The sequence below is a fragment of the Scomber japonicus genome, chromosome 2 (assembly GCF_027409825.1).
Source record: "Scomber japonicus isolate fScoJap1 chromosome 2, fScoJap1.pri, whole genome shotgun sequence".
Classification (NCBI taxonomy): Eukaryota; Metazoa; Chordata; class Actinopteri; order Scombriformes; family Scombridae; genus Scomber; species Scomber japonicus.
Window position 1 is genome coordinate 25,282,177 of NC_070579.1, and position 13,411 is coordinate 25,295,587.

At 41.7% G+C, this 13,411-nt stretch overlaps 1 protein-coding gene across 1 annotated transcript in view; it reads left to right on the forward strand.

Moving 5' to 3' along the window:
- Nucleotides 1-13,411, forward strand: part of LOC128364616 (alpha-1,6-mannosylglycoprotein 6-beta-N-acetylglucosaminyltransferase B-like) — a 133,714-nt gene that overhangs the window by 99,821 nt on the left and 20,482 nt on the right. Inside the window, exon 9 of the mRNA XM_053325185.1 lies at nucleotides 8,393-8,524. Within this exon, the coding sequence (XP_053181160.1) occupies nucleotides 8,393-8,524 (132 nt within the window). The remainder of the gene's footprint in view (nucleotides 1-8,392; nucleotides 8,525-13,411) is intronic.

The following is a 13,411-nucleotide window of genomic DNA, read 5'->3' on the forward strand; positions in this document are numbered from 1 at the left end:
TGTATTGACATGACAAAAAGGATTTGGCTATAATTTCAGAAACAGCCTCCACCTGTCTTCCTAAACTGGAATTCAAAAAATGTCAAAATGTGTCTCATTAGAACATATCTACTTTTGGAAATGCTAGCACATTCATTGAATACTTTTCAAGTTAACACCATTTCATGTCTAGATTTGGATTTGTCTCATTTGGAAAGTATTGGCCGTGTGTCTGAGACTGTTCTGAGCTTTCTCTCATTGTCATACCTCCCATCCTTCCAGTCCAAAGTCAGGAGATTTTCACAGGAAGCGGGGTGTTAGGGACTTTAATAACAAAAAAGAAATGTGACTGAAGGTGTTCTATTATAGAAGGAATATGTGAGAATATGCAACCAGAGAGGACTGTAGGTGTCCGTACGAAAATCTAGAAACTTGCAACTGTATTAGGAGGGCTGGAGAGTATGCTCATTATCCAATAATAGGACTGACAGGACAAGACGTCTATACTTCATTTTCTTCCTCCTCATCCGTGTCGTCTTCTGGAACGTATTCATCCTCTCATATCACTGTCCTCAGTGTGGTATCCTATACCAGAGGTTTTCAAAGTGGGAAGTAGGCATCTAAAGGGTGGCTCCAAAAACTTTCAGGGGAGGCTCAGTGAATACAACTGAAAAGTTATTACATTAGTTATCAAAAGAACATCACATAGAATAGACTAAATGTGTGATTTGGGGGGCAGCTTTATCCAAGCTTTGTCTGAGGGGAGGCCCACAGTCTCTGACTTTGAAAACCCTATACATTTCCACACCACAGAGAGCTTGTTTTTGATCTTCTGCTTGAATTTTAAAATAACAGTTCAGCACCTGAATTGATTATAATTGTGCCAAGATCTTGCAAATCTCCAATGACATATACAGTATGTATATTTCCATGCGGAACACTTGACAAAACTGACTCCTTTTTTTTTGTTTACATAATCTGTTTAACCCTCCGAGGCCATGACAATAGATCAAAGTACTGAAATATACTGCTCTACCAAGCAAACATCTATGTAAGTGTTTTGTACACTTTTTTCATTAAAAAGTTTATTAGCAATCTGAATGGATGAGGTGACAAGAGCTGGCTCAACCAACTCACGTTTTATTTTGCTTAAGTGGTGTAGCCTCCAATATTCTTGGATCCTCTGGTTTTAGGACCTTACAAAGGCATTATTTTAAATAAAACTTATGTAATAAACCTAAATATAGTAATGCTGTTGAAAGCTTACTTTCCCCTATCATCCCTGAAATTTGATTGGTTCTCTTTGAATAGATTCTTTCTATACTGTAGGTCTCTTTAAATATAAGAGTTCTCCATTATCTATAAGGATGGAGGCAGACAATGTATTGGTAATGGAAACAACACTAATGAAAGGCAAAGTGCACACTTGAAATCCCATCATGCTGTTCCATAATGTGTTTTGGGCTTTAAAGAACAGATGGCAGGTGTCATCTAAAGTGGTTGGATGCATGCAACATTACAGTTGTGTGGTTTTATCAATTGAAGGATTGCATTTCCCATTATTAAGTTCAAATGTAAGAGACACTTATTAAAACCCTTTAAACCAGTTGGGTGCTCTTAAAATTCATTAAACTAAAAAACAGCACTAATTTTGGCACCTAATTTTGATTTAGTCAAGGATGTAATGTATCCACTTATAGTTATAACTTGTAACAGCACATTTCATATTCACAGTAATACAGTGGATGGCTGAATTGAACATATATGGAATATTTACTTTAATTTCTGTTTTGTCTTTATTTATTCATCCATCCATTCACCCATCCATCTTTTATACCGCATATCCGAGGTCGGGTCGCGAGGATCATAATATTTGTCAGATTTAATTAATTGTAAAAAATAACGAACTAAATGAGAATGATCCTTCCACTGTTTGTTTGGTTTTTTTTGGGAGGGGGGGTCAGCACCTTGGAGAGTGCCGCTGCAGACAGTCCTAACAACTGTATGAAAGTCTAACATGATTAAAACAGTTTAGGAACAATATTTAACACATATTATGGAGATGACATGGATCAGGTTTACATACTTTCAACAATTAAAAAGAGTTTACCTCTTACTACATGACTGAACAAAACCATTTTTAAAGAGAACCAAAATTGTAATCAAATAATAAATAAATGAAAACAAAGTAGGAGACGTGACTGTAGGAGACGTGAAAATATACAGCACAGAGTGAGTTGTTGGTGTTCTTGTGGAGAATGGATCTCAGAGCAACGTCTGCTTGTCTGCTTATCCGCTGGATATTAAAGGGAATGGAAGATGACACTCTGATTGGTTTACTGCGTGTTCGCCCAAAACACACCTATGATTGATGAAGGGACTTAAGTCCATCCCTTTTAGACCATGCACCTGGCGCAGTGACCATATTTCCAATAGCAAAATTGGATTTGGACACGCCCAAAAGGCACTTGCGCCATGCGCTATAGATCTTTAGAATGGGGCCCAGAGTCTCTCCAGCGTGTCTACCGGTGGGACGTGCCCTGAACACCTCACCAGGGAGGCATCCTAACTACTATAGATGCCCGAGCCACCTCATCTGGCTCCTCTCAACGCGGAGGAGCAGCGGGTCTACTCCGAGCTCCTCCTGGATGACCAAGCTTCTCACCCTATCTCTAAGGGAGAGCCCTGCCACCCTATGGAGGAAACTCATTTTGGCAGCTTGTACTCACGATCTTATTCTTTCAGTCACTACCCAAAGCTCATGACCATAGGTGAGGGTAGGAGCGAAGATTGATTGGTAAATCTAGACCCTTTCCTTTTCAGCTGAGCTCCCTCTTCACCACGACGGATCTGTGCAGAGTCCGCATTACTGCAGATGCCGCACCGATCCGCCTGTCGATATCCCGCTCCTTCCTTCCCTCACTCGTGAACAAGACCCCGAGGTACTTGAACTCCTCCACTTGGGGCAGGATCTCATCGCTGACCTGGAGAGTGCACTCTGTTGTGTTGTTGCTGTGGGTCCTTATATTACAATAACGACACTGTGTAGTTCTGCTTTGAACTAACACTAACCCTAAACCTAACCCTGCTCTCATTCAATAAGGCAGGTTACAGGCGGCACATGTCTCACCAAGCTTCAACCCCGGAACTACTCCCAGCATTCACCTGTGTTGCCATCATCATGTAAACAAAATACCATTACACCACACACCATGGACTCGGATTTGGAGGTGCTGAGTCTCATCCCGGCCTCATCCCGGCCGCTTCACACTCAAACCGATCCAGTGAGAGTTGGAGGTCACGGTCTGATGAAGCCAACAGGACCACATCATCTGCAAAAAGCAGTGACTCAATCCTGAGGTCAACAAACCAGAACCCCTCAACACCCCGGCTGTGCCTAGAAATCCTGTCCATAAAGATTATGAACAGAATCAGTAACAAAGGGCAGCCCTCGACTGCAGAGGGTGTAAAGCTGGTCCACAGTTCCACGACCCAGATGAAAACCACATTGTTCCTCCTGAATCCGAGGTTCGACTATCCGATGGACCCTCCTCTCCAGTACCCCTGAATAAACCTTACCAGGGAGGCTGATAAGGAACACACCCTCCGGTCCCTCTTCTTAAAAAGAGGGACCACCACCCCAGTCTGCCAATCCAGAAGCACTGCCCCCGATGTCCATGCGATTTAGCAGAGTCATGTCAACAGCCCCACAACATCCACCCCCGGGGCCCTGCCACCGTGGAGCTTTATTTATTCATATGCAGAGAAATGGACCTGCAAATGGGAGACTAATAGTATATTCATTGCTACGACTTAAGTATGAAAGTTCATGTCTGACCTTGGATGAAGCAATTTGACAAAATAGTAATAATTAATTTTACAATTACAACCTTAACCTTAACACATTTCACAGTCTGGTGAAACCTGAGAGATACATTTGAAAGTTGTAGAAAAAGTTACCAAGTTGACTCTGAGGATATTTTTTGTCAAATTGCCATGAGTAGCATTCATCTCAGCCGCATGGTGTGCAGTTTTTGGTTTACCCTTTTCTTTTCAGTTCAATCGCTGCATTGAACCCTTTATCCAAGTGTTCACACTGCTGTCTAATGGTGGTTTGCAGCTGCCAGCAGAGCTCCTGTACATTAAATGCTGCCTTGACACCCTATTAAATGGCCCCTTTGGATAAGAAGTGCAGTCAAAAAGACTCCAATGTAAAACCAGCATAGCAAGATGAAATTCACTGGGGTACAAACTGCATTACAGTCTCCATTAGCCTTTGGCCTCATCTGTCATAGGAAAAAGAGCTAAGTAAGAGCTAACAGACCACTCACAGGTCAGATATCTAATAGCAGGTCTGTCAGCATGGTAACAGAGAAGCCCTTAGCCAATGACTGAGTTGAAACTGGGTCAAACAAGGATGTTAAACTGGACACAGTACAACACACACTTAGAAGTAACATTTCTGTTTTCCTCTGGTTTGTACTGTGTAAGTTTGTCTGTGTATCTGTGTGTGGCATTGAAAGAGGGGGTTTGGAAGTGGAGACACTGAGTATAGGTCATACACATACACATTTTAAAAGCATGCGATGCACACACACACACACACACACACACACACACACACACACACACACACACACAAGCACATCAGCTGTATTCCTTCCTATTTTCTGTTTCTCTCCATTCACTGACCATCTGTTGTTGTTGCGGCTGCTGCTTTTGCTGCTGCTGCAAGGTACAATTCAGCCAAGTCATTACAAATGCATCTCTTTTCATCCTGTTTGTTTGAATTATGATTTGCCAAAGGCCTCCGTGATGCCCTCTGGCTTGACTTTGATTGAACTCAGCTTTACCCATACAATACAACAGACTTTATAATTAAATTTTCAGTCAAAACACCATTTCAGTTTTTACTTCACTTTAGGTCATTAGATTTTTGACTTTTATACAAGAAACTCAATACAAGGGGAGATGTAGATCTTTTTTTTAAGGACACTCAAGTGATCTTTATTATTTTGGCAGACAAAACAATCATTCCACAGTGACTACTATGGTTCATTTTTGTTCAAATTTATCTTCATGCAACTCTGGCCCTTGTAGTGCTGCCTTTACTGTCTCTCACTTGTGTTGTAGCTCAAGAGCTCTGGGATCTGGGTTTGGGGGCTTTGGTTTCAACAAGGGGCATATGTATACGTATGTACATTTTAATGTGGCAAAATTCTTTTCATTACTGTGCTGTTTTTGCACTGCACACCTCAGATCATCTGCCAATCAAATGGTTTTCTGCTGATGAAGCTCAGTCTCTGTAGCTCCCTGTGCTCTTTGTCTACTCAGCTATCACTGCTCAGGCTAACCTCAGTCTTTCTGGTGCTGGGAATGTGTAATTCAGCACTTCTTCTTTTCCAGGTGATTCCAACTGCTATCAAGTAACATATCTGGACACCGAAGCTCTTAAATTCAAAATCCTTACTCCTCACTTCTTGTGCAAAATTGCCTTGTCCGCCTAATAACGATATACAAAATATGTTATAGACTCTTATTATTAAACTGATGTTATGGTCATCAATTTCTGCAGCAAGCTTAGCACAAAAATAAAACAGAAAGTGTGATAGTTGCAAGAAAGACAAAGACAGATAAAGATAAAAAAACAGACCCATTATCAGGTTTTCATCACAGTTGATAGAAATTTCAAATTTTAAAGGGGACATAACATGCTTTTTTGTCATTTTCATTTCTGTCATTTGTATACTGTTGTTATGTGGGATGACCACGTTAAACATAGTCAGAGTTCCAAAACCAGTTGGGAACGTCTAAAATGTCATCTGAAAAGCCCACAAGTTTACAAGTTGTTTGTGATAACTGCATTTGCCAGTTGTGTTTCTTTTTGTTGTGTTTGAGCTTGATGTTGTTTTCTTTAGTTTTATCTTTGCCTTGCTTTGGTTTTATTCTTATCAGTTTATAATGTTTTGAGTTGTTCCTGTGTTGCCTTAGTCCTGCTCAGGCTGTTTTCCCCTCCACTCTTGCTCTGTGTTTAGCGTCATTAGCCTTGCCCTTGTTGTTGCCTGTCACACCCTCATTGTCTTCATTGTTAACCAATCCTTGCCTTTCCCTCTTTATTCCAGTGCCTACCCCACTCAACTGTGTGATGTGATGTTCTATGATTAGCTCCTTGTGTTTGTATACCTGTCTATTCTTACTTCATCAGTTAGTAGACAACAGATGTGCTACCTGGGTGGACAGAGCACTTTGTGAACACCTATACCAAAAAAGGTTGCTCTGTGGCACATGAAGCCAAAAAGGTTCAATGATGATTGTGATCACACCAAATCGATCAAAGTCTGATAGTGAAACAAATAATTTTTGCTGGGGTTTTGATGCACAAGAAAATGTGTCCGCTGATTAACAGTCATCTCTTTCACAACCTAAGTTTATGGGGAAAAGTATTTTTGGGTAAATAGCATCACGTGATGTTGCAAACACACAGTTTGGGTGCTATGTCAAATTGGCTTCAAAGCCTGGTGCTGGTCCTGGGGATTTGCTCCAAACCTGTAAGCTCAAAGCAGCCAAGCTATCCTGTTTCCCCCAAGCCTGCCACTTCATCCTCCGTTGCACTTCAGCTTGCACTTGGAACTGCTAGCCTTTAGTCTACTTCTGCACCTGAGTTGACTAGCATCCTACCTGATCATGCTCTTCCAACTCCAGCCCCAGTTCCCATGGACACTGTCAATAATACAAACTAGCTACACATGGGCCCAGTATCCTTGAATGAGGTCAAAAAAATGTATGGATCAATTCTTGTAAATCAATACTCTGCCTACTGCCATGTGACCCCCAGCATTAAGCAGAATGATGATTTTTTTTTCTCTGATACTCCACACTTCATCTAAGCCATGACTGCTGGATCTACTGCCTAATCGAAAAGACATTGTGAGCACATCTGCTGCTGATCCTGTTTTGGCTCCAGCTGGTACCCTGCCTGTACTGTATGTCCTGCACCTGATCTGCCATGTCCCTTGCCTAGATCCCCTGTTGCATTCACCTCCAGAGACTGCAGCATTCTCTTCACTCCTGCTTCCTGCATCCCCTGTCCCTGCTGGGCGTCAACAATCTTCTTTTCCTGCTGAACTCTCCTCCTGCTGAATCCCCTATTCTTGAGCTGCAACAGCCCCCTGTTCTTGAGCCACAACAGTTCCCAGTTCCCATGATGCTGCAGCTTTCTGTTCCTGTGGTTCAACAACCACCTGGTTCTCTGGCTTGTCCGGCTTATCGACCAGTCGTTCCACTGAGACAGCCTGCTCTGCTCCTAGACTCCCAGTTGTCAACCACACCACCCGACGACCTGTCAGACTCCCAATATTAAGCTGCCTCCAGTGTCCTCTTTGCCCACCCCCTGCCGGAGCTTAGGCGGTCAGCAGCACATCTGGTTGTCCTCCTGGTTGCCCTCTGAAGGGATACCGACCATCTGTCCTGCCTTTCAGTCAAATTTGCATATCTGTCCAGGCCCCAGGGCCCTTGCCTGAGATGTCCAGGCCCCAGGCCACTTGCCCTAACCCCAGCCCAAGACCAACTCACAGCCCACCCGCCTGGGGTCTCCTGCTCTGCCCTTGCTCTGCCCCAATGCCAGAGATTTGACACAATGGATAACAAAACAAGCTTTTAAAACTCCAAACATTTTTATAGATGATGATTGTGATTTCCAGCCTTTTTGGCATTTGAGATCTTCCAAAAAGCCGGGTGAAGTTTGGGAGCACATCTCGGATGTCTATGAGTTGTTAACAGCTCCACCAAATACTTCTGACATAGTTTTATGTCAATAAATGTTCAAATTATCCAATATTTTAGCAAAAATCAAATATTAAAGAAATAATCCTAAAGCTAAATAGATTTGTGTATTGTATTTGAACTTTATTTTTTCATCTCATGGCCTCTCATGGGTCGGGAACCACTTAAGTAAAGCTAGCCACCACTTACTGTACTTTTACTTCAATACTTTAACTACAATCTGCTGCTAATACTTATGTAATTTTAAAAATAGGATTTTTCAGGCATGACTTTTACTTGTTATGGAGTATTTTTACATTATTGTATAGGTACTTGTGCTTAAGTAAATTATCTGAATATTTCTTCCACCACTGATTGTAGGCAGTACTAGCACCCCCAGCAAATCCATTTCCCAAGTCAATGAATGCATCCGACTCCCAGCTCCCACTGCTATATGCTTCCCTTCTCTTTACCTTATCATCGGAGAACCAATAACAGTTTTTGTCCAAGTTAATAATGAATGCTTGGATGCCCTAGTGGCTTGGCAAGCTGAAGCTGAAGTGCAATCCGTGTGCACTTCAGTACAACTCTCTCTTTTCTGTCGGTCATGTTTCTCTGCTTGTATAAAATGAGTGTTTTATTCTTGTTGCAGCTTCCTTGGTGTGCCCCCAGGCAGAGGCAGTTGCCCACTAACTGGTCCACTACCTTTTGACCTCATCTACACTGACTACCATGGCCTGCAGCAGATGAAGCAACACATGGGGCTTTCACTCAAGAAACACAAGTTAGTAGATGCACTTTGTGTTTTTGTGACTACTAGTTTAAGTGCCTCCATTTTCTTTTGTATGTGTGTGCTGCTTTAGCTGTGGTGTGTCTGTAGCGGTGTGTGCCAATGTGTTTCCAGGCAGACAGGCATTGGCTGTGTTTATGGATGAATTATTACTGGTAATAAGGTGTACAAGTATATGTCCAGATGTCTAACTGTAACTCATTCAGCTTGTTAAATCCATACACTTTCTGTTGGACAAACACACACATACACACACACACACACACACACACACACACACACATTGTCTCTCTGTAAACACCCGTCTCCATCCATTAAAAGGACAAAATGCAAAATATCTGTCAAACACATATGATTTTAGATGCTGTGATGTAAATAGAACATCATCACAATGTACTACACGCACACACAAACTGGCACCACACCATCTGTCATGCACCATTACTCTGCACAGCAAAAATAAGATAAATATCACATGTAGTACAAGATTGGAGGCGTATGAGATATTGACAACTCAGCATGCATGCTTTCTGGAATGTATGTACTCAATCACCACTCTCTCACACACGTACATATAAACAGAAGTTTGCGTGTGCACCACTTTCCAATCAAACCCTGTTTCAGTAGCCTATTATTGCTGGTGTTTGAATGCATTCAGAGGCTCACCGTCTTCAGGAGGGCGGTGGTTTAAAAAGGAAAACAGGAAAAAAGAGATAGAAAGAAAGATATCTGCCTCACAAGAAAGAAGGACGAACGATTAGTGTGATGTTAAATAGAAGCAGCCTGAGAGGGGGTTTTTTTCTGAGATTTTTTTTTGTGTGTTTGTAAGTACTGTTACAAAAGTGTGCTTAATGGCTTTTGGCGTTGCTACAAAGATGGAACAACTTGGAAACTAGGTCATGACAGTCATGAGACCAAGGCAGCAAAGCAGTGAAGTAATACCCAAAACAACAATTTAAAATGCCATAGTGCATTTGATAAAGTTTCATTAGTGCAACCCTGCAGAGCACAGCAATACAAGCCCATTAAATGTTCAGAGGTCATCCATGTTGTTGCCTCAGAAAGACAGAAAACTGAAAGTCCAGCTTGAGTCTCATCCTCTCCAGCCCCTTTAAAACAGCTTGCAGCCACTCCCCTCTGTCCCATTCTCATCGTCCCTGGTCCAATAAATTGTAACCTTTGTCTACCCTCTGTATGTGATGGCAGCAATTGACATTTTACTTCCCTTGTTCTTGCTCCCAGTGAAGAGAGGCAACAATGGAAGATAAAAGAGTAGAGGGCACATGTGAGTAGGAGGCTGAATGAAAATGAAAAGAGAGAGTAAAGAAGAGATAACACAGTTTAAGGTGTGCAGAAAGATGACCACAATGAAGAAAAAATAGAACAGAGAAAAAGAGATGCCACAAAACAGAGGGGTAGAAGATATCTGGACTCAACCAACACCACATACAAAGGACGGCTCCATGTATTTTTAAAATCCAATTATGAGTGAGAAAAATGCATTACGGGTGGGCTGGGGAGCTATTTTCCCAGCATACAACCTGTTTCGCTGTCTCTTTATTTCTCACAATTTGTTTCTCTCTCTCTCTCACACATACACACACACACACACACACACACACACACACACACACGCACACGCACACACTCACACAAACCCACACATTTCCCCCAGACAAGATGCCAGTCAGCCAGCAGTCTGCATCTAATTGCTTGCTGAGGTCAGCAGTCCTCCGCTCCGTCATTACCGTGCAGTCTTGATTTCTGCTTTCCCTAACAGGATGTGACTTTTAGGGTTTGTCCTTTGTTCGCGAGAAGCATGCCATGAAGGAATTATCTGAATGTTTCAGGAATGCAAATGGAACAAGAAACATCTATCCTCACTTTTATGAGAGGATGCGTCTCAGTAATTTTCAAAGATATGAAGAATGATGCCTTGGGTATTAAATTCTTTGTGGCTTGAGAAGGTGTAAGATTTGTTAACACACTAAGCTATAAAGAATTCACTTACATTTACACTTGCTGAATGATATGTAAAATACACCATTAAATTGTATTGATTTACTGTAAGGCATTTCTTTCTGTATTTCCCCTCTTCAACATTTCCCTACCAGGTGTTTGAGCCCAACAATTCTACAATGCCCCAAAGGTTTAGGAGAGGCCAATGACATAGTTATTCACCTCTCTTCCTCTCTGCTTCCATATTTCTCTCTCCCCTTCTCTTCCCCTCTCTCTTGCCTCGTCAGGTTAGAACAGCCTAGTTGAGCCTTGTGCGCTGAAAGGCATCATTAATCAAGTGCTCTGAGCTTTGGGGCCCTTCAGCTCCCTTTAATTACTTTTGTTTTATGTTCCCACAGACATCCACATTCATTTATTATGCCTGGACAACATAGTGCTGTCCTGTCCAGTGTGTTGTTGTTGTTGTGCTGTGTGTGTATTTGTTTGCACACAGGGATGTATCAGTGCACATGTGCTGCTGTTAAGATGCTGAAAGCCGATAGGAGATAGTCTTAAATCACACCCACTCATCTGATAATAGGACTAGCATATTGATTTCCTCTGCATGCTGAATTTACTGCTCTGATACAGGCAGATCAGACACAATGTCCAGTGGATGACCTGCAAAAAATCGCCTTACTAAGACCAAACACAGGCTAGATTGTCAGTACTTCCTTGGAGACTGGTGACTCTTTGGGGACACATCAGTAACATTTAACATCTTAGGCTGATTTTAAGTAGCCAAAGACCTAGTTTCATGCAGTACCTGTTACTACTGTATGTAACTGTTTTGACTTTAACTCACAACAATATTTGAGATAATGATTCTTCACAGCAGTTATTGTTGTCTTTGGAGTCTGTTTGCAACTCTATGCAACAATAAGTTGCCGTTGCTTCATCTCCAAAGGCCATAGTTTCAAAAAGCCAAATTGTTCTTCTACTTTGCAGAGTCTAAGGCAGATGATAGGGTGTAATGGAGGGCACATGATAGATGGAAGAGAATTATACACCTAATTGAACTTCTAAGATAAAGGTGCACTGTATAACCCAATAATTAAACAAAATCATCAGACAGAGTCATTTGACCATTAATTTCACTGCCCATGTAATCAGGAAAAAAACACTCTAGGTCATCAACATGAAAGTAGACAGGGAATTGTCAGTTCATGTACATAAAGCCTGCAGGTATCTTACAGTAACTGTATCATTCTGTCTATCTCTTTAAGGCTACAACATTTTTTTCCCTCAAAACGGCTAAGCAAACAGGAGAAAGAGGCAGAGAGACAAAAGCATCAAGGTGACAGCAGTAAATCAGTTGATAAGTCTGCAGCGTAATGTTTTTACTCAGTCAAGGAAAAATATCCCTCATTTCACATTTTTGCCATGTGGGGTGTGGTGTAGGGATTTGACTGCTGACAACTTTTTTGGAGAACCTCTGGACTGTACACATAGACTAAGATGGGAAAATTAAAAGTTTTCAAAGTGGGACTATCCTGTTTTATAGCCTGGCTAACACCATGCCGCGTCTCAATCTCATTTGAGATTGAGGTAGGATCTGGCAAGGAGCCGTTCATTTCCTCATATTTGAGGCGGGATCAACGAATGTCGATCAAATGCTTCTGTACGCTACTGGACAAACTTACAGCCAATCATATCAACGATAGACGATGACGTATTCAGAGCCTGTAGGGAGCAGCGCAAACATCTTTTTTATGAAGGAAACATCATGTAGCGCAAGTTTTTGTTCTATTTTCAAAGTGAACTTGTCTTCCAGTTTATTTAGCACACAATCTACTGCTGCTTTGAACGGTTGCTGCACCTCTGTGGCCGCCATGCTGGATGTAAACAGAGTCACTCTACGGTAGTCATTGCCTTGAGCCCGCCTCCCTGTTCTTTGATTGGTTCCCTATCTCAGGCGAAAATGTTGTCTTGGTGGCCATGCTAACTTTCTGAGCAAAGTAGAATCTTGCTCGAATGAGAACATGGATATACCCAGGCTACCTGTTTCAGGCAATGAGCAAACATTAGAGCTAACTCCTATCCATTAAAAAAACAGCCAAATTTAATATAGAAATTTTATGGGATTCTGCTCCAATTCAGCATGTTTAACATTTCTAAGCTGTTTATTGGGTCAGCAAGAAAAAATGTTTACTATTGTCCAGTGAAAGCCAAGTTCTTTGTAATACACCCATAGTTATAGCTGTAGACTGTGGGTGACCATGCACCACTCTGCCATATTCCCCTCACCCAGGAGGACTGTTGAGCCTCACTAAACAGCAATTTAACCCAGATTAGCCCCATACTCTGATCTCCTGTTAGATATTCAGCTCAGCTACTCCTCCGCTTATCCCCTCTTCCTTCACTCTTTTTTTGTCTCCCTTCGGGATCTCTTATCTGTGGGCAGAAACATTTTCACCGTTTCAGAGCTGGCGATATTTGATAGTGTAGGTTGAAGAGAGGGACATGGGGCAGAATATGAGACAAGTGAAAATAACATTTATCATTAATAATTCATTGGCAGCTTTCTGTAACCCTTACAAATATAAACACACCATTATGTCCAGACTCAAATCCATGGCGCCTCAAAGGAAGGCTACAGAGATAAGTGCATGTTTTTTTTACTCCCTTGAAGATAAGCCTGGTTTTGTAAGCTTCTTTCTGAGCAGTATCATTGTCAGTTTATGGGCTTGCCTTTTGAATGTTGCAGTCATTGACAGGAATATCTGAGAAATATCAAACAAGATTTTGGCCTTGACTGGTTATAATACAATTTTTTAAATTTTCTACATAAAAACTCCTGAAAATATATAAATAATCACTTCTGGTGTCTGTTTTAAATAGCGAGTCAAACTCTGAATGATGAAGGTTGAAGGCAATTTTCAT